Below are 22,302 nucleotides of genomic sequence, written 5' to 3'. Positions count from 1 at the left end.
TGGTGCGACTTATAGTCCATAAAATACGGTATATTAGCCATACTGCCGTATTTGTTCATTGCCGCAAAGGAAAGCAGAGATTGACATGCTTTATTTCAACTCAGTTGAATGTAGATTTTCAAATAAGATCAATTCAGGGTTAAAAACAAGGGCTTTTATTTGAGCTCTCCAGTGTTTTGTACAAAGACAAAATAAAGGAATGTCTTTCATGTTGTTTGATTGTATGAACTGATTTCAGAAGTGGATGTAGGAGATCTGCACGTCCCCCGCCACCTCCAGCCCGTCGATCTCGTTGACGTTTCGCATGCGGTGCGAGTAATCAAAGAGAGGGTGACCGTTGACGAACACCTTGAAGCGGTCGCTGCCGCAACGGACGGACATCTTGAGGAGGAAAATGGGAAAACTTAAAATTAGAAGGGTTTTGACGATTGTAATGCAATTGAATTGATTTGGAAATTAAAGATTGATTCAACAATTACAGTATTGGCTTGAATATAAGATGGCCCTGATTATAAGACGACCCAATTTTTTTCAAGACTCAAGTTTGAAAAAAGACTTTTTGAACCCCAAATTAATTTTTATACAGAAAATAATTACAGTACAGCCAAAACAAATGATTATAACAATATACAGTGCCTTGCAAAAGTATTCGGCCCCCTTGAACCTTGCAACCTTTCGCCACATTTCAGGCTTCAAACATAAAGATATAAAATTTTATTTTTTTGTCAAGAATCAACAACAAGTGGGACACAATCGTGAAGTGGAACAAAATTTATTGGATAATTTCAACTTTTTTAACAAATAAAAAACTGAAAAGTGGGGCGTGCAATATTATTCGGCCCCCTTGCGTTAATACTTTGTAGCACCATCTTTTGCTCCAATTACAGCTGCAAGTCGCTTGGGGTATGTTTCTATCAGTTTTGCACATCGAGAGACTGACATTCTTGCCCATTCTTCCTTGCAAAACAGCTCGAGCTCAGTGAGGTTGGATGGAGAGTGTTTGTGAACAGCAGTCTTCAGCTCTTTCCACAGATTCTCGATTGGATTCAGGTCTGGACTTTGACTTGGCCATTCTAACACCTGGATACGTTTATTTTTCAACCATTCCATTGTAGATTTGGCTTTATGTTTTGGATCATTGTCCTGTTGGAAGATAAATCTCCGTCCCAGTCTCAGGTCTTGTGCAGATACCAACAGGTTTTCTTCCAGAATGTTCCTGTATTTGGCTGCATCCATCTTCCCGTCAATTTTAACCATCTTCCCTGTCCCTGCTGAAGAAAAGCAGGCCCAAACCATGATGCTGCCACCACCATGTTTGACAGTGGGGATGGTGTGTTCAGGGTGATGAGCTGTGTTGCTTTTACGCCAAACATATCGTTTTGCATTGTGGCCAAAAAGTTCAGTTTTGGTTTCATCTGACCAGAGCACCTTCTTCCACATGTTTGGTGTGTCTCCCAGGAGGCTTGTGGCAAACTTTAAACGAGACCTTTTATGGATATCTTTGAGAAATGGCTTTCTTCTTGCCACTCTTCCATAAAGGCCAGATTTGTGCAGTGTACGACTGATTGTTGTCCTATGGACAGACTCTCCCACCTCAGCTGTAGATCTCTGCAGTTCATCCAGAGTGATCATGGGCCTCTTGGCTGCATCTCTGATCAGTTTTCTCCTTGTTTGAGAAGAAAGTTTGGAAGGACGGCCGGGTCTTGGTAGATTTGCAGTGGTCTGATGCTCCTTCCATTTCAATATGATGGCTTGCACAGTGCTCCTTGAGATGTTTAAAGCTTGGGAAATCTTTTTGTATCCAAATCCGGCTTTAAACTTCTCCACAACAGTATCTAGGACCTGCCTGGTGTGTCCCTTGGTTTTCATAATGCTCTCTGCACTTTAAACAGAACCCTGAGACTATCACAGAGCAGGTGCATTTATACGGAGACTTGATTACACACAGGTGGATTCTATTTATCATCATCGGTCATTTAGGACAACTTTGGATCATTCAGAGATCCTCACTGAACTTCTGGAGTGAGTTTGCTGCACTGAAAGTAAAGGGGCCGAATAATATTGCACGCCCCACTTTTCAGTTTTTTATTTGTTAAAAAAGTTTAAATTATCCAATAAATGTTGTTCCACTTCACAATTGTGTCCCACTTGTTGTTGATTCTTGACAAAAAAATTAAATTTCATATCTTTATGTTTGAAGCCTGAAATGTGGCGAAAGGTTGCAAGATTCAAGGGGGCCGAATACTTTTGCCAGGCACTGTATTTGAGAGAAAAAGCTTGTTATTTTGCCTCATTCAAATCTTAATATCCGAACATTTAAATATGTAAACTAAAGTGCGATCATTCGTAAATGAATGGCTTCTGGTTTTTGAAATGTAAATAAACCAATCGATTGTGATAAAACAACAAAATTGCAATAACTGCAATAACCATCAAAGTGATGTCTAACTGTAACTGTAGTCTTGAAACAAATCTAAATAAGGAAAAACATTGCAATAAAATAATGCAAACTGGTTAAACCACAGGCGGTTTTTCCTATGGGCAATGTGGGCGACTGCCCAGGGCGCAATCTATTTGGGGGCGCACAGGCGCCCTCGAGGAGAAACAAACAAACAAAAAAAATCCGTAAGGATATTGGACTAATACCGCTCATTTCCACGTCAAGTAATTAGAACGGGCGCTAGGGCGCCCCTTACTATCATGTCAACTGCTGCTGAGAGTCATGTGTGTTAAGGAGGGGCAGGGGGAGACGGGAGGTGGATCAGCTGTTCGCAAATGCAGTGAGTGAGCGGGATGAGTCTCAATCACTGCCAGAGTTAAAGCAAGGAGGGGAGCGGGGCTTCGTACCTTGTGCAGCATTTCACAGGCCACCTCATTATTCATGTGACTGCTTAAAGAAATGGTGATTTTTTTTCCAAGAAAGTCCATTAATAGGTCTATCATATTCCTCGTTCAATACAAGACAAAATATAACATATATGGATCTAAAATAATCCTTAACGATTTTAATACTCCTTTTAGCAAGGTTACTTGGGTATGCGGTATGCCGCTGCGTACGTTCCCATAGCAACCAGTCCTATTATTGTCCTACGTCAAAAGCACTGCATATTCTGAGAACGAGAATAGGCGTAAGCGTAAGGTGCGCATTTTGAGCAGAGGACAGCCACCCCATCTGTGCGTCCATGAACGAATGTAAGTATTTCCTCTTCATGCCATAAAGTTCTTATGATAAGTTAGAGCCGTCATCAGCGCGACCGTTTTGTGTTTTTCCTGTTACGTCAGCTGGTTGATCCCACTCGTTCTCGCTGCGTCGAGGAGAGCGTTCTTTACTTTATATTCGCATTGCACATTTGCTTTAAGAGGGAAGGTGTTAGTTTAGCATCTTAAAATGATGTTGTACATCCATATGAGTGTAAAGGGCTTAGTTTTCGCCACTTTTATGGCCAAGATGACCGCACGCAGCGCGCACTCGAACCCCCCACCCCCACCTTCGTGTTCATTTTACTGCGCAAATATATATGTGTGTCACGTGACTCAGAGTGAGTGGGCGGCGATCGGCCCCTTTTTTAATTGGCAAAATGAAAAGTTATCCGTCTGGAAATAAAAAAAGAAAGAAAAAAAAGCAGAAGAGGAGAAAAGGAAGCAAGACAGCGGTGAGTGTACTATATTACTGTACTTTTATGTCCTAATGTAGTCGAAGCACTGCAGACTAGTAGTAGTAAACCAATTAACTGCCTTAACTTGTTGTAACTAGCTTGTTAGCGTTTGCTAACAGCATTGCAGCATGCTAGCGTTTCTTCATACATAAAGATGTTACCTAGAACATTAAATCAGTGTTTAGAATCACCATACACACTGATCAGCCAGACTGATAAGATGTTACATGATTCACTTCTGTGCCAGAATGTTATCCTTATTAAGTAAAAGCAATATAACTTACCAGCTAGTCAGTAGAATACGGTATGTGTAAAGGTATGTGTACTAAGCACAATAATAATAATAATAATCTGAAGTACATTTTGTTTATTAAGGCGAATGTGTGTAAATAATTAAGGATAGTGTGAAGTGAATGAATAATGCAATGGGGGGCACTTTGAGTGTCCAAAAAAGCGCTCAATGATTGATTAGATTTTTATTAAATATGCTATTGCTACAAGTCCTACTGTCCCCCTTACTTGCATATGCTCAAAGGGCCCCATGTTGCCTGTTGCCTAGGGCCCCCGGGGGACCCTTGCTACGCCTCGGGGCGGGGGATAGACTATTTTAATAAAATAACGTAAAAAACGTAACACATTCTTGTGTTTGATGTCGGCGGGGGTGGGGGGGGGGTTGGGTAGTTTGGATGTCGGGGAGCGGGGGAGCTGATGGGGTGGTTCACCCAGGGCGCGAAAGTATCCAGGACCGCCACTGGGTTAAACTAAAAAGAGTAGCTGAGATCTTGCATGACAGAACATCGCTTCAATGATATCTGGCGCCATCTAGTGTCGTGAATGGGTATAATGTCTAGACCGCAAATATAAGACGACCCCCTCTTTTTCAGTCTTATTTCAATGCAAAAAACACCATCTTATATTCGGGCCAATACGGTATATTTGCTTCCACTAGTAGGCAAAAGATTCAATTTGACAGCCGCATGTTTAATACTTTCACGCCCGAACTAAGAACTTTTTTTTTTTTTTTTACTTTTTTATTAGGTGATAGATGAAACTCTCAATTGTCTATACACTATTTTGTACTCCATTTTGACAAACAGCGTCATTACAAACTCACGTCAAAGTACTGTCCTTCCTTGAAGGGGTTGTCGCCCCCTAGCTGGCGTTCCTCTTGACCCCAGTGGCCTCCCATCATTGTGTTGCGCACCACCACGCCGTCCTTGATGCGCGGGTTCACGTGGAACGCGATGTCACGTGATCGGCTCACCAGGAAGTTGATGCCGAATCTAAAATGAACACAAAACCAAAATATATAGGATCATTTCTTGCTCCTTGTGATTTAAGGCTCAACAACACCCTAAATGCACCTGCCAGCCTTGTAGGGCACCATGCCTCGGATGATGACGGTCCTCTTGGGGAACATTCCTCCCGGGATTGCGCCCGAGTACGGGATCGGCTGCACAAGCGATTCATCGAATTACGACTGACATTGATGCAAGACCAATTTCATTGATAAGAAGTACTTACGGGGTTGTAGATGGGCTGCCCAGCCATACTCTGCAATACAAAGAAACGAGACTCATAAGATAATTAAAAACAACAACAAAAAACTTGAAAATAGGGCTGCCACAATTAAACTAATCGACAACTAATCAATTATCACAGCCCAAAATGTCAACAGTCTTCCTCTTACCACATCACCTACCAAGTAAGTTTGAATTCAATTGGCTAATCCATTATCAAGTTAACACTAAATTTATTTTCTAACCTCTGTGACCTTTGGCCTTATTACCCAAAAATGTAATCACCTCTTCCGTTTCATATTAAAAACATATTCTTCAAAATTGATAATAATCCCTTTATTCATTCTTGAGTCATTTGTCAAGGGCGTAGGTTTGGTCTCAACATTGGTAAGGAGGATATAACAGCATGTGCACTTTTTGCTGGGGACGGGACATAATAATAATAATAATTAATAATAATAAATAATAATAACAATACATTTTATTTCTAGAGCGCTTTTCAAACACACAAAGATGCTTCACAAGGGACATGGAATTACAGTACGATAAAAGGGTATTAAAAGGATAAAAAATTAAAAGCACAATAAAAAGAAGTAAAAATATGACAGCTAGGGGTTATGGTGGGTAAGAAAGAGTGAACAGGTGTGTTTTCAGTCTAGAAAAGTGATAGAGTAGATATGCTGCGGAGATCAGGGGGTAGGGAGTTCCAGAGCTGGGGGGCGCAGTGACTAAAAGCTCTGGAACCAAAGGTGGAGAGGCGGACACGGGGGACGGAGAGGGGAGGAATAGTGGTAGAGCGAAGTGAACGGGTTGGATTGTTTAGACGGAGAAGATCGCAAAGGTAGGGAGGGGCCAGGGCATGGAGTATTTTGAAGGTGATGATGAGGATCTTGTAATTGATTCTTTGTTTGACGGGAAGCCAGTGAAGTTGACGGAGGATGGGGGTAATGTTGTGTGTTGCGGGGGTTCGTGTGATGAGGCGTGCTGCTGAGTTCTGGAGGAGCTGCAGTTTCTGGAGGGACTTGTTAGGGAGACCGAAGAGCAGTGAGTTGCAATAATCGAGCCGGGAGGTTTTTAGATTACTGACCAGGGTGGAAGCGGTATGGCGGGTGAGAGAAGGGAGGAGGCGAGAAATGTTGCGAAAGTGAAAATAGGCTGATCTGGTGATGCTGTTGATATGTGACTGGAAGGAAAGTGTGCTGTCATGGATGACACCCAGACTCTAAACCTGAGACGAAGGAGAGATCGGTAAATTATGGATTGTAATGGAGAACTTATGGACATTAGAGAGCGTTGCGGTGGTACCAACTAAGAGAACTTCTGTTTTGGAGCTGTTAAGTAGGAGGAAGTTGGAGGAGAACCAGGAGTTAATGTCATCTAAGCAGAGGGTGAGGGAGGAAGGTGGGAGGGAGGCGGTTGGTTTTGAGGATATGTAGAGCTGCTAATAAGACAAAACAGATTGGGTGAACGGGGGTCAGGGATGCATATCTCACCAATATGAACCTGATTAATTGATAGGCTATAGCGGGGGTCCCCAACCTATTCCACAAAGGCCCACTGTGGGTGCAGGATTTCATTCCTACCAAACACCATGACAACACTTTTTCCCCAATCTGGTGTTTTACAAGTGCAATCAGTTGATTGCAGTCAGGTGTGGCTTGTTTTAGCAGAAGCCTCATTGGTTCAACCGTCTCTGCTGGATCGGCTGGAACAAAAACCAGGACCCACAGTGGGCCTTGAGGACTGGGTTGGAGACCCCTGGGCTATAGTGCCCTCCATAATTATTGGCACCCCTGAAAAAGATGTGTTTTTTAGCTTCTAATATATTTCTTTTATTGAAATATTATGAGACCTCAATGGAAAAAAAAGAGAAAAATCCAACCTTCAGTACAAGTGCATTTATTCAGTGAGGAAAAAATCCCACATAAAGAAATAATTATTTGACATCAAATAATGTGTGTCACAATTATTAGTACCCCTGGTGTTAATACTTTGTACAACCCCCTTTTGCCAACAAAACAGCACCTAATCTTCTCCTATAATGTTTCACAAGATGGGAAAAGACAGAATGAGGGATCTTCACCCATTCCTCTTTGCAGAATCTCTCTAAATCCGACGTCCAAAGTGCGGCCAGGGGGCCAAATGCGGCCCGTGGTCAAATTTAATCCGGCCCCCAGCCTCTGTCCTAAAATCAATAACGTCTGGCCCGCACGCAAGACTTAATAAATTGGTCAGCAGTACTGCTACCAGCATATCAAGTAGCTTACACACCAAATGCTGCTCCTCATTTACCCACTGAAAAGCAGCAGCACTCTAAGCAACATTACCCCATGTGACCCTTTACTCCCAATTTTCTAAAATGACGACATTCAACAAAAAAAAAAGAAAGTTGACTGTGACGGCCGACGCTTCAAGGATAGGTGAAAATTGGACTATTTCTTCACTAAAATACGCAACAACTGTGCCCGCCTCATTTGCAAAGAGACAATCACTGTTTTTAAAGAGTTTAATGTGAGGCGATATTACCAAACAAGACACGCTGACATGTATGACAAGATTACAGGGAAGATAAAGTTGTGAGAAATTGAAGCAACTTGAAGCTAGTTTATTTCACAGTAGTATTTCGCAAGAGCCCGAGAGTCGAAAGAGAACGCCACAAAGACTATTTGTGAGATTGTTAAAATTATTAATTAAAAAACATAATAAAGCAAATGTGACGCACAGAATGGCTTGCTAAAACTTGTTTAAATATATTGTTCTTAGGGCTGTCAAACGAGTAAAATTTTTAATCGAGTCAATCACAACTTAAAAATTAATTAATCGTAATTAATCACAATTCAAGCCATCTATAAAATATGCCATATTTTTCTGTAAATTATTGTTGGAATGGAAAGATATGACACAAGACGGATATATACATTCAACATACTGTACATAAGTACTGTATTTGTTTATTATAACAATATATCCACAAGATGGCATTAACATTATTAACATTTTGTTAAAGCGATCCATGGATAGAAAGACTTGTAGTTCTTAAAAGATAAATGTTAGTACAAGTTATAGAAACGTTATATTAAAACCCCTCTTAATGTTTTCGTTTTAATAAAGTTTGTAAAATTTTCAATCAAAAAATAAACTAGTAGCTCGCCATTGTTGATGTCAATAATAATTACCATATGGTGCTGAAGCCTGAAACCCATAAAATCAGTCACACCCAAGCACCAACAGAGGGTGCAAAAACACCAAAAAACACAAGTAACAAGTGGAAATGACACTTTGCTGTCATTTTAATCTGTTTGAGTGGGGCACGTGCGTTAAAGGCGTCAAATATTTTAACGTGATTAATTTTTTTAAAATTAATTTATGCCCATTAACGCAATAATTTTGACAGCCCTAATTGTTCTATGTAAAAAATGTCAGCCAAGTTCGGCCCCCCAAATTTTTACGACACCAAATCTGGCCCCCTTTGCAAAATGTTTGGACACCCCTGCTCTAAATCATCCAGAGACCTGGGTCCTCTCCTATGTACTCTTCTCTTCAGCTCAGCCAGCAACAGATTTTGATGAAAAATGTCCTGGTATTTCAAAGCATTCATGATGTCATGCACCCTAACAAGGTTCCCAGGGCCTTTGGAAGCGAAACAGCCCCACAGCATCACTGACCCACCCCCATACTTCACAGTGGGTATGAGGTGCTTTGAGTGTGTGTGTGGGGGGGGGTAGGTTGCATGTCATCAGCCAATCAAACGTGTATTTTTAGGGGGGAAAAATGGACTGGCACATTCAGCAAGTGAAAAGGGGTAAATGTCAGCCTGAACATAAGTAATTCACTTAATAATGGTAGGGTCAATTCTATTCATACAACATACTAAATTACCTATATAACTGAACTCATGATATACTGCCAATAAGGTTGCTTAAAAGTTGGTGAGGACAATTTGAGCATCCTAAAAGGTTGATAGTGTCATGCTCCTACCGTCCCTATGCAAATCTACGCCCTTGCATTTTGTATTTTCACTATATGATACTTATGTTCAATTGTATGTTGTGAAGGAGGAACTGCCAAAGCTTATGCCAATAAACGGCGCGGTCCGAGCTAAGAATCTGAACGCCTGTGTTCACTTGCCTGTCTCTCTGCCTTTCACCCCACTGTGGAATAAAAGGAAAACTACAGCATCCATCAAGGGACAAAACACACTTATTGATTTGATCTTTAATTCATTTAAAACTCAACATTGACACATTGTGGCATATTAAAATCACTACCTTACATAGTGTGGGAGTCCGGCAGTGTGGCCATGTGTCGTCACCGCCGTGCGACATCAACAACAATGGCTACCCTATAGGTAATTTTTAGGATTGAAATTTTACAAATTTTATTAAAACGAAAAAATTAAGAGGGGTTTTCATATTAAATGATTGTAACTCGTATCAACATTCATTCTTTTAAGAACTACATGTCTTTCTATCTGTGGTTCCCTTTAAGAAAAAAAGAGTAAATATTCTCTAATAGCTGTAGGTCTTTGATGAAAGCAGATGATACAGTATGTTTATCGATAAAAACAGTGATTAGTTGACTATCAAAATAAGATTTTGTGTCCGACAAAAGTGCTTACCGGCAAGTTTGATCCAGGAAATCCCCCCTGACAGAAAAAACAGAATCCAGTGTGTAAGTGCACCTAATCATTTGGCCATTGTCCTGTGTATAGATTCTAGACTAACAGTTACATACCTCCCATTCCCCCATACATCCGGGATATTCCCCCTGCTTTGAAAAAAATACAATTAGAAATAATCAAATTGTAAAAACTCAAAAGAAATTTACCTCATTGGCTGCCATTGATGACACTAGATCCTTGCAAAGGGTGCGTTCAGACTGAAGGCATATCTGATTCCAATTGGATTCCTCTTCAAATCAGATTTTTAAGGCTGACTGTTCTATTTTTAGCAAGGGTCTAAATCCAAATATGACTAGCCATACTACAAATGTGCCAGCCAGTTTCAATCTGGATGGGCTAAAAATCAGATTTTGGCTGCTTGTCTGAACAAAGCCTTAATGGATTGGATGTCTAGCACCATCAAAGGCACTGAAACTGCCATAAATTGATTTTTTTTTTTTTTTAAGTCAAACCTCACCCCTCCACAATCGCCCGGATATCCGCCCTGTGGCAAAAAAGGTTTAAATTATTAAAAAAAAAAAAACAAGATTAAATATTAACATTACATTTTTAAGTGAAACCTCACCCCTCCACAATCGCCCGGATATCCACCCTGTGGCGAAAAAGTTTTAAATTGTTTTTAAAAAACAAACAAGATGAAATATTAAGAATACATTTAAAGAAAAAAACAAATCTGACCGGGCCGATTTCACATCCTGGCCTTCCCCCCATACCACCTCCTGGGTAGCATCCCTCCTCCTGAGTGAGAAAATTTCAGAGAATTTTTCTACAAAACCACAAAAATAATTCAAGGACCAAATTTGAAATGTTCGCCACAATATACAAATATATTGATAAATTCAACATACCCCCATACCACCTCCAGGGTATCCTCCCTGCTGTATGAGTACAAAGAAAAATGTCACTTAAGTGAGAAACAATTAAAAGTCAAATTTTTTCACATTTTTCCAACTTACCCCAATACCGCCACCCTTTAAAAAAAAAAAAAATAAATAAAATAAATTAAATCCACATTTAAATTCCCAGCACACTTCCTGAAATGGGAGACTTGTAACAATCCATCTCACCCCGATGACGTTAATGCTCTGTATGGCAACGTCACCCCCGATTTGTATGGCGCACACTTTGGCCAAAGGCAGGCGATGCTTGAAGGTGTAAAAGTCTTTCCCGTTGACTTTAAACTGTTGACAAAGGTCAAGAAGTCACTTGGTGGGTGAGTTTTCAGCCAATAATTGAGTGGGAAAATAATTAGAAAAATAGGTGAATCGGCATGAACAACTGTATATTACATAAATGAGTAAGAAAATTATAAAACAATTAGAAATTATTCATTGTTTTATTATTTATTATGTATGTACTGGGTAATTACATTTAGCAAAGAGCTACAGTGCCTTGCAAAAGTATTCGGCCCCCTTGAATCTTGCAACCTTTCGCCACATTTCAGGCTTCAAACATAAAGATATGAAATTTAATTTTTTTTGTCAAGAATCAACAACAAGTGGGACACAATCGTGAAGTGGAACAACATTTATTGGATAATTTAAACTTTTTTAACAAATAAAAAACTGAAAAGTGGGGCGTGCAATATTATTCGGCCCCTTTACATTCAGTGCAGCAAACTCACTCCAGAAGTTCAGTGAGGATCTCTGAATGATCCAGTGTTGTCCTAAATGACCGATGATGATAAATAGAATCCAAATGTGTGTAATCAAGTCTCCGTATAAATGCACCTGCTCTGTGATAGTCTCAGGGTTCTGTTTAAAGTGTAGAGAGCATTACGAAAACCAAGGAACACACCAGGCAGGTCCGAGATACTGTTGTGGAGAAGTTTAAAGCCGGATTTGGATACAAAAAGATTTCCCAAGCTTTAAACATCTCAAGGAGCACTGTGCAAGCCATCATATTGAAATGGAAGGAGCATCAGACCACTGCAAATCTACCAAGACCCGGCCGTCCTTCCAAACTTTCTTCTCAAACAAGGAGAAAACTGATCAGAGATGCAGCCAAGAGGCCCATGATCACTCTGGATGAACTGCAGAGATCTACAGCTGAGGTGGGAGAGTCTGTCCATAGGACAACAATCAGTCGTACACTGCACAAATCTGGCCTTTATGGAAGAGCGGCAAGAAGAAAGCCATTTCTCAAAGATATCCATAAAAAGTCTCGTTTAAAGTTTGCCACAAGCCACCTGGAAGAAGGTGCTCTGGTCAGATGAAACCAAAATTGAACTTTTTGGCCACAATGCAAAACGATATGTTTGGCGTAAAAGCAACACAGCTCATCACCCTGAACACACCATCCCCACTGTCAAACGTGGTGGTGGCAGCATCATGGTTTGGGCCTGCTTTTCTTCAGCAGGGACAGGGAAGATGGTTAAAATTGACGGGAAGATGGATGCAGCCAAATACAGGAACATTCTGGAAGAAAACCTGTTGGTATCTGCACAAGACCTGAGACTGGGACAGAGATTTATCTTCCAACAGGACAATGATCCAAAACATAAAGCCAAATCTACAATGGAATGGTTCAAAAATAAACGTATCCAGGTGTTAGAATGGCCAAGTCAAAGTCCAGACCTGAATCCAATCGAGAATCTGTGGAAAGAGCTGAAGACTGCTGTTCACAAACACTCTCCATCCAACCTCACTGAGCTCGAGCTGTTTTGCAAGGAAGAATGAGCAAGAATGTCAGTCTCTCGATGTGCAAAACTGATAGAAACATACCCCAAGCGACTTGCAGCTGTAATTGGAGCAAAAGGTGGCGCTACAAAGTATTAACGCAAGGGGGCCGAATAATATTGCACGCCCCACTTTTCAGTTTTTTATTTGTTAAAAAATTTTAAGTCATCCAATATATTTTGTTCCACTTCACGATTGTGTCCCACTTGTTGTTGATTCTTGACAAAAAAATTAAAATTTTATATCTTTATGTTTGAAGCCTGAAATGTGGCGAAAGGTTGCAAGGTTCAAGGGGGCCGAATACTTTTGCAAGGCACTGTAAATATGTTCAGCATATGTATCATTTTGGACTGTTGTTGGTATTACTTTTGCTTTCTGAAATAGGCTCACTTGAAAGGTAAGGTTCCACATTTTCGTTGCATTATGTTGTACGGAAGTGTCATGCTGCCACCCAAAAAAAAAAAAAAAAAAAAAGGCTAGGAGCATGTTTTCACATGAGAGAATGATATTGTCATGTAAAATTGTGACGCTAACATGTGAAAACAAGATAGTATCATGCAAGGACATAGGTTTGGTCTCAATGTTGGGAGGGACAATATACAGTGGGGCAAATAAGTATTTAGTCAACCACCAATTGTGCAAGTTCTCCAACTTGAAAAGATTAGCAAGGCCTGTAATTGTCAACATTGGTAAACCTCAACCAGAGAGACAGAATGTGGAAAAAAAAAAACTGAAAATCACATTGTTTGATTTTTAAAGGGTATGTAGCGGCAAAGGGGGTGTGAGACATCAATAGAACCGTTATGTGCCAAGATAACAAATATTGATAAAGTTAACGAAAAAATCAATCACATTAATGAGCAATTATCGAAAATAGATCGAAAATGACGAACATTTCCGAAAGTGTTCCGGAAACAGCCGAATGGGGCGGGGACGTCACGACAAGTGAATGAAAGTCGAGGCGGAGCCAGGTGCCATTGTTTTTTTAACGACGAGAGAGTAGCGTTCGGGTTTGTTTGACCAAAACATCACTAGAATGGTTCAAAACTGCTGTGCTAAGTGGTGTACAAATAGCTATTTATCGGAATATAGTATCCATGAGTTCCTGAACGCGAAAAAAAAAGCTGGACTACGCAGACAATGGGTAAAATTCGTCTGTGCAAAGAGGGCTAATTTTCTAGGCACAGCCTCCGGCACGGTTTTCTATGGTGCGCATTTTCCACCTGAAAGCTTCTCGAACTATGGACAAGTGAAATCGGGTTTGGCTAAAAGATTGCTGCTCAAAGGAGATGCGGTGCCGACCATACACGCGCAGCCACCTAAATGTCCCGAGATATCAAGAAAGAGGACGATGAGTGGCAAAGGAGGCTAAGCTAAGCAATGGAGGGGAGCAGCCAAGCTCGAAATATAATAAAAAAATGTCACGCATTGGATACAGGACTGGACACATGTATAAATTATCGTTAGTAAAATATATAGAACAAATCCTCTGATCCCATTCATATTTGTGTCTGTTGGCAGAGCGAAAAGCTATGATAGCGCAATAAATGATAATTATTCTATGCATTCCTTTATTTTGCAGTCACGGTGTTTCAGCTCCACAAAAAGAAATGCAAAACAAATCATTGGTGTTTCCCACACGATCTGCTGCCGATGTTTCATCAGTGTCATTGCTCCCTTCAATGACCGTTTCATTACGCTGCATTGGCGTTCGTTCGGGCTCAAATTGGTAACCTAAAACACCGATTAAAGCTTCGTAACTCTCCTCGTCACCATTAGATGAACATTCGTTACGTCCTTCTACGTCGGATTCGTCGCTGAAACTAGAAACGAAATTGTCTGCCATCATCGCCGCCATTCAGTATTAACGCACTGAGCCTTTTTCTTGTTGAAGAAACACCCCTCACTGTCAATTCTGAATTCTCTTTTATTGACAACGAGGGGTGTTTCTTCATGAGGGAACCTGGAATATGTGCAGGACGAACACAATGCATCAGCATAAACAGCTCAAAACACCCCTAAATCTCCCCTCACTAGAAGGAATTATATTGATGCAGACAGGCGCTGCCCCCCTAGTGGCCGGTGGCACTCTCTTCACTTGTCGTGACGTCACGCACACAAACTGCCAGATCTCGGGCGCCGGTCGTTTTAGCTTGACAATCGAGCCAAATTTCTCTCATTTTCTTGTGTGTAATTACACGAAGTGGCATGATTTGAATACAAAAGGCGTGCGTTTATGGATAAATGATGGAATATTAACATTTTCCCAGGGCATGACATACCCTTTAAATAATTTATTTCCAAATTACAGTGGAAAATAAGTATTTGGTCACCTACAAACAAGCAGGATTTCTGGCTGTCAAAGAGGTCTAACTTCTTCTAACGAGTCTCAACTCGTTACCTGTATTAATGGCATCTGTTTTAACTCATTATCGGTATAAAAGACATCTGTCCACAACCTCAGTCAGTCACACTCCAGACTCCACAATGGCCAAGACCAAAGAGCTGTTGAAGGACACCAGAGACAAAATTGGAGACCTGCACCACGCTGGGAAGACTGAATCTGCAATAGGTAACTGTGGGAGCAATGGAAGACATACAAGACCTCTGATAATCTCCCTCGATCTGGGACTCCATGCAAGATCTCACCCCGTGGTGTCAAAATGATAACAAGAACAGTGAGCAAAAATCCCAGAAACACACGGGTGGACCTAGTGAATGACCTACAGAGAGCTGGGAACACAGTAACAAAGGCTACTATCAATAACACAATGCGCCGCCAGGGACTCAAATCCTGCACTGCCAGACGTGTCCCCCTGCTGAAGCCAGTACACGTCCAGGCCCGTCTGCGGTTCGCGAGAGAGCATTTGGATGATCCAGAAGAGGACTGGGAGAATGTGTTATGGTCAGATGAAACCAAAATAAAACTTTTTGGTAGAAACACATGTTCTCCTGTTTGGAAGAGAAAGAATACTGAATTGCATCCGAACAACACCATACCCACTGTGAAGCATGGGGGTGGAAACATCATGCTTTGGGGCTGTTTTTCTGCAAAGGGACCAGGACAACTGATCTGTGTAAAGGAAAGAATGAATGGGGCCATGTATCGAGAGATTTTGAGTGAAAATCTCCTTCCATCAGCAAGGGCATTGAAGATGACACGTGGCTCGGTCTTTCAGCATGACAATGATCCCAAACACACAGCCAGGGCAACAAAGGAGTGGCTTCATAAGAAACATTTCAAGGTCCTGTAGTGGCCTGGCCAGTCTCCAGATCTCAACGCCATAGAAAATCTGTAGAAGGAGTTGAAAGTCCGTGTTGCCCAATGACAGCCCCAAAATATCATTGCTCTAGAAAAGATCTGCATGGAGGAATGGGCCAAAATACCAGCAACAGTGTGTGAAAAGATTATGAAGAGTTACAGAAAACGTTTCTAATATTTTCAAGTGGGAGAACATGCAAAATGAGTGGTTGACTAAGTACTTATTTGCCCCACTGTAACCTTAATCATAAACTGCATGTACACATTTTGCTGGGGACGGGACGTTAATAAAACTAAACCGATTGGGTGAACGGCGGCAGTCAGGGCTACATTTCTCTCCAATAAGAACCTAATTAATTGATAGGCTTGATGATTGATGCAAAATAAATCTGGATTGACCTATACTAACATTCACACTGAAAATCTACAGTATAACGTCTTAATCTGTTAATTTTTCTTGAATCTCGTCATTTTCATCTTGTTTTGAGTTTTAAGGGCTAGTTAACATATTAATGCATCAGATTCTTCTACTTACTTTGAGTAAATATTACCATTTGTTCTTATTGAGCCTATACATCTAAAAGTCGGTCAGTTTTCACCTAAATCAAAAGAAGATGCTTTCACATAATGTTTTGAACAATATCTATTGTTAAATTAAGATCATTTCTTTTTGTTTGTTTTTTTCTTTAACCTGTCCTGTTCAGCTGCTTGTCACAGAGAATGAAGATCTGAGTGTCCGATTGGTCTAAAGACTTAATCTATCAAATGGGAGTATGAGATACTCCCATTGTGATCATTCAACGTACCTCATTTATTAGAAGAAATCAGCGAACCGAAGAAAAGAAGGAGAGAGGGCGAGAGAGAGAGAGAGAAAGAGAGCGAGAGAGAGAGAGAGAGAGAGAGAGAGAGAGAGAAAGAGAGAAGAAGCACAAACAACAACAACAAATACATTGAATGCCAACACTAACTATGAATATGTTGGTGACATCTTTAGCTAGTTGTATTATTGAATTAAGAACATTTCTGCCAAACATTTTTTTTTAAGATTAAATACTTACATTTTTTTACTAGGTTTACTAGGTTAGGTTAGTTAAATTGAATGAATCAAGTGTGTTTGGCTCTTGTTTTATTCTAGTTTTGTGATCATTCAACGCACCTCATTTATTAGAAGAAATCAGCGAACCGAAGAAAAGAAGGAGAGAGGGCGAGAGAGAGAGAGAGAAAGAGAGAAGAAGCACAAACAACAACAACAAATACATTGAATACCAACACTAACTATGAATATGTTGGTGACATCTTTAGCTAGTTGTATTATTGAATTAAGAACATTTCTGCCAAACATTTTTTTTTAAGATTAAATACTTACATTTTTTTACTAGGTTTACTAGGTTAGGTTAGTTAAATTGAATGAATCAAGTGTGTTTGGCTCTTGTTTTATTCTAGTTTTATTTACCCTGATTATAAAATTTAATGAGGTGCTTTAGTAGAGCTTGGAACGAATTAGATGATATTCATGTAAAACGCGATTCATTATACGAAAAAAAAAAAAACATGATACGAAAGCCAGTCTGGAATGAATTCATGTTGTATCTTGAGGACCACTGTATGTAAATAATATTGTAAAATGTAAAGTTCATTTTCTGTGAAAATTATTTCTTCAGTTACTGTTCAAGTTGTTTCTTGTGTCATCACTGCATTTGACTATATGTCCACAGCTCTGGTGGATAAAATTATAGACTGGCCATATAGTTTACAAGTTGAAATACGCAACACAAGTTCACACCTGGTAGTCATGCGGCGAGCACGTGATGACAATCTCGAAGGCGTCGCCTTTACTGAAGGGCATACTGCGAATTTTCTCTTCGTTGTCCCACGCGTTGTCGCGGCGGCTGTTGAAGACCACCTTGTCCCATCCGTCGAAACGCGGGTTGAAGTGGACTGCGATGTCGCTGGACTCGGACTGCCCGCATAACAGGTTGACGAAGAATCTTCCAAAAAAAAAAAGTTAGATAGACGGTAAAGAAACTTTTTTTTTTTGTTTTGTTTAATATGTGGAATTTTTTTTTTTTGGGGGGGGGGTATAAATATCATATTTTTGAAGAAATCGTGAAATTTTCTGTGACTGATCACAATGTATAAATAAATTGATACCATTGATCAATTTTTTCTTTATTGTTGTCATTTTAAATGGCATTAATATCCCCCAAAAAATCAAAATCATGTATTCCTGTAATTAATCTCAATTAATTGCTATATCTTTGTGATTAATTTAATTCATAAAAAGCATTTTTGTAATTCTAATCGTCATAATTCATAAATATTTCATAATTTCATAATTCAATTCATAAATAGGTGCAATTAATAGCTTTTTTAATTTGTTTCATACTGTATGTTGTATTTTTAGATCCATGAATAGCTATGATAACAAAAAATAATGTGATTGATCATGAATAATTGCCACAATTCATCATCAATTAATGTCAGTGCCAGGATTAGCGATCAGGTAGCATAGAATAGGATGTCAACATATCCCAATTTACAGGTGATTTACATAACCACCTCACAATGCTGAATTGTGTACACTCCACCCCGCCTAATCACATCTCTTTTTGGCTCACCTTCCCTCCTCTTTCTCCTTGGTTATCAGGCCCCCCACATGGTGCTCATGGGTAAATATAATAAGCTAATGATAGCACCACTATGTTTATAGGTGTGTAATCATTTATTCTATGTTGTTGTTTGTTCTTCTCTTCTGTCTGCCTCCTTCCTTTCTGTCCCCCATTACACCGTCCTGCTTTCTCTTAATAAATAAAACATAATGAACAACCACAATGGGAGTATATCAAACTCCCATGTGATACATGAAAACTTTTCAGCCCATAAGGACACTCATATTCTTATTCTCCATGTGTAAGCATCGGAACAGGACAGGTAAAAATAAAAAGTGAAAAAATTAATCAATAAAAATAGATTCATGCCACAAATCACTTTTTTCTTGTTTTATTTGTGGTAATTTTAAGTGGGGGGGGAATCCCTTTTTTCTCCAATTAATCTTGACTAAATGCTGGATTTTACTGATAAGTACAAATTAGATGTTTGTTTTACGAGGGGCATTCAAAAAGTAATGCACTCAAGTTGCATTGCTCGTACAGGATTTTACCAATCTTGTTTATATTTGGCACAAACATGATAGGACCCACCTTTTTGCGATTGTTATTTGTGTTTTTCTTATTTTCTGATTTTTAAAGCTTAAACTAGCTTCCAAAATGGCTGCCCCCCTTGAAGCTCGTCAGAAACAAAGAGCTGTAATCGAATTCCTTGTTGCAGAGGGAGGGAGAAACCCCTCTGAGGATTCACAATGGGGTAAAAATGTCTACAGGGATGATACCATGGACTATAGTACTGTAAGAAGATGGGTACAGTGATTTAAAAACAGTATTGAAAACCAAGAAGGAGATCAATGGAATGGCGTCACCCAAATTCCCCAAAGACCAAAAAGTTCAAGGCCCAAAAGTCAGCTGGCAAAATTATGGCCACCGTTTTTTGGGATTCTCAAGGTGTAATCCTTGTGGATTTTTTGTCGAAGGGGGAAACCATTAACTGAGGTATACGTTGAAGACTCTCAGGAAGCTCAAAGCAAGAATTCGACGTGTTCAGCCCAACTTGGGCATGGCAAATATGCTCCTCCAGCATGACAATGCATGTCCTCACCAGTGTTTTTAATCTTACTGAAAAAAAGTAATTAATTATAGTTACAAATTACTTCTCCCAAAAAATAATTGCGTTAGTAACTCAATTACCTGAATGTAAGAGTAATTAGTTACTTGGCAAAGTAATTGGTGATAATTACTTTTTTTTTCCCCTCAAAAAAAAAAACAAAAAACAAAAAACATTGGCCACACTATGTGAAGTTTTTTGTGAAGGTTTTTGGTACAATTGGCCCGAGCCCAATTCTTTACCCTAATTTACCCTTTACCCTGACTCAACTGTTAAAAGTTGTTAAAATTGCTCCCATTATTGCATTAGTTCCCTTCTCTCTACTTTCGACATATGAAAGTTTTAAATCTGTTTCATCATTTAAAGATAGATTCAATTCAAGATTTTGCCGATTTAGAAGTATTTTAGATAAAAAGTTACTTAGGTTCGCTAGGAAGGTTCTCTACAACAGAGCCGTCCTAAAAAGTCTACTGCTTTAAGATGGCGGCTGTTTACTAACGCATCTAGTGCCCTGTCTGTCATTTTGCATCTAGTTATATCTATATACAGTATATATGATATCTACCATGTCTACCATATCTACCATAACATGCGTGCGTAGTTTGTAGGCTATCGGGTACAACATGTATTATTGGAGCTACCTAGCATCGCGTTTGCTTGGCGTCACAACTTTCTTGCCTCCTCCCCACTCCTGCTCTGCTCTGTCGTCTCGGTGAGTCCGTCTCCCTCAGACTTTCGACCAATATAATAACGCATAGTAACTCATGCCTTTCCGTCCTCAGTAACGGTAACGGCGTTGCCAAGATGAGAAAAGTAATTAATTAGATTACCCACTACTGAAAAAAATAACACCGTTAGTAACGCCGTTATATTGTAACGCCGTTATTAACAACACTGGTCCTCACGCATGCATCAGGACCATGGAGGTCTTTATTTAATTTGGATGAACTGTGATACCACATCTGCCATATTCTCCTAATTTGGCACCGTCAGACTACCACCTCTTTGGTCCAATGAAAGAAGGACTCCGAGGCAACCGATATGGCAATGACGATGAAGTGAAAACTGCTGTCAAGAATTGGCTTAGAGATCAACCGACTGAGTTCTCCAACACTGGTATACATGCCCTCATTCATAGGTGGACTGTAGCTCTTGAGAGAGGTGGAGACTATGTGGAGAAGTAAAAATGTAATCCTCACACTTGTACCTTTCTTTTAATGTATAGTATATGTTGCTATTATAATTTGTTTGTACATAATAAAGTTGGGTGCATTACTTTTTGAATACCCCTTGTACTTATACTTTTTAGTGTTCAGGATATCCCAAATAAAATCACATTTTTTCTGTAATCAGTTGCCATTTACAACAGAATTTATGACACAGTGAACCGTAAATGACTTTGCCCCGCCCACTTTAAGCAAAAGGTGAAGGTGTGCTTTGGAATGTTTGCGCACCCGCACTTTGACTCTTGAAACACACCCCACTTCCCTGCCCGATACCATGGAATTAAGTCACCTGGTGATCTTGTCTGGGACTGAGCCCTGCAGATAGATGGACGCCCCTTCCCTCAGACCCCCGTAGATGGGCCCCAAGTATGGAATTGCCTGTATATAAGCATAAAATGATGTCATTTGAACTCATTAATCAATAATTCTACAATTACAAAAGTATACGTTTTACCTACAGCAAGTACAACTCAATTGAAAAAAAATAAATAAATAAAAGTGAGAAAAGTAAGTTAACTCACAGGACTGTAGACGGGCTGATAACCAGGAGGCGCCATGAAAGACATGTTGGAGATTGGTGAAGAAGGCAGGCAAGCAGGCAGGACCAAGATGGTGAGGCTTCATGTTTTATAGTGGCTGGCAGGGAGGGGCAGTCGGGGTCAAAGCACACTATTTACTTTAGGGCAGAACTTTATGCTCAATGGCCACATCTGATATTTTTTTAAGGAACATCTCATTTAGAGATACAGTGCTAGCCAAAAGTATATACACCCCTGCAATTCTGTCAGATAATGCTCAATTTCTCCCCCCCAAAAATGATTGCAATTACAAATGCTTTGTTAGTAATATCTTCATTCATTTTGCTTGCAATTAAAAAACACAAAAGAGAATGGAAACTAAAATCATTATCATTTTACACAAAACTTCAAAAATTGGCCGGACAAAAGTATTGGCAGCCTTCGAAAAATCATGTGCTTCCCAAATTGGTGTAATTAACAGAACCTGTTACTTACCTGTGGCACATGCAGCACAACAGGTAGGGGGCAATAACTAAATCACACGTGCAGCCAGTTAAAATGGATTAAAGTTGATTCAACCTCTGTCCTGTGTCCAGTGTTGTCAGTAACGCTTTAGTTAGTAACGCGTTACTGTAATCTGATTACTTTTTTCAGTAACGAGTAATCTAACACGTTCATTTTTCTACACCAGTAATCTGATTAAAGTTAGTTTCCTTAGTGTCTCTGCGTTACTATTTTTTTATTGCCTCATAACGTATGTAGAATGAAGAATATTGTAGTCATGTACGAAGAGCATTTTGATTAGAAAATGCTCAAATAAAAGGTTCCCGGTACGTGTTTCCATGACAACCTCTTAGCTATTTCCTGTTTTGGTCTCGCGTCACGTGTTGTGGGACTGAGGCGGGTGGACATTCGCGCCGAGTATTGAGACGTTGCGAAGGAGTGTTGATCTGTGGATATCCATGAATAAAGGTGAGTATTTTTCCTTCATTCTGGAGGGTATCAGCAAAAGGTTGGACCCCCTACATGCGCGGCCGTTTCGTA

General features: G+C 39.9%; 1 protein-coding gene across 1 annotated transcript; it reads right to left on the bottom strand.

Moving 5' to 3' along the window:
• Nucleotides 1-155: 155 nt before the first annotated feature.
• Nucleotides 156-21,306, bottom strand: LOC130911109 (galectin-4-like). The gene is made up of 12 exons (XM_057828822.1): nt 21,262-21,306; nt 21,030-21,118; nt 17,581-17,785; nt 10,925-11,038; nt 10,706-10,732; nt 10,423-10,449; nt 10,315-10,341; nt 9,795-9,821; nt 5,181-5,210; nt 5,021-5,109; nt 4,771-4,939; nt 156-381 (listed from the first exon to the last, which is right to left on the bottom strand). Exons 1-12 carry the CDS (start codon nt 21,304-21,306, stop codon nt 235-237), a joined length of 996 nt encoding a protein of 331 aa, XP_057684805.1. The 3' UTR covers nt 156-234.
• Between the last annotated feature and the right edge of the window lie 996 nt (nt 21,307-22,302).

This window comes from Corythoichthys intestinalis, unplaced genomic scaffold, assembly GCF_030265065.1.
Source record: "Corythoichthys intestinalis isolate RoL2023-P3 unplaced genomic scaffold, ASM3026506v1 HiC_scaffold_23, whole genome shotgun sequence".
Taxonomy (NCBI): domain Eukaryota; kingdom Metazoa; phylum Chordata; class Actinopteri; order Syngnathiformes; family Syngnathidae; genus Corythoichthys; species Corythoichthys intestinalis.
This window is presented reverse-complemented; position numbering and strand designations above follow the sequence as displayed.

Coding starts and splice junctions, on each gene's coding strand:
- LOC130911109 (XM_057828822.1), bottom strand. CDS start 21,306: ATGTCTTTCATGGCGCCTCCTGGTTATCAGCCCGTCTACAGTCCT. Junction 10,450..10,705: donor ACCCTGGAGGTGGTATGGGG/GTATGTTGAATT, acceptor TTTTCGCCACAG/GGTGGATATCCGGGCGATTG. Junction 10,342..10,422: donor ATCCGGGCGATTGTGGAGGG/GTGAGGTTTCAC, acceptor TTTTTGCCACAG/GGCGGATATCCGGGCGATTG.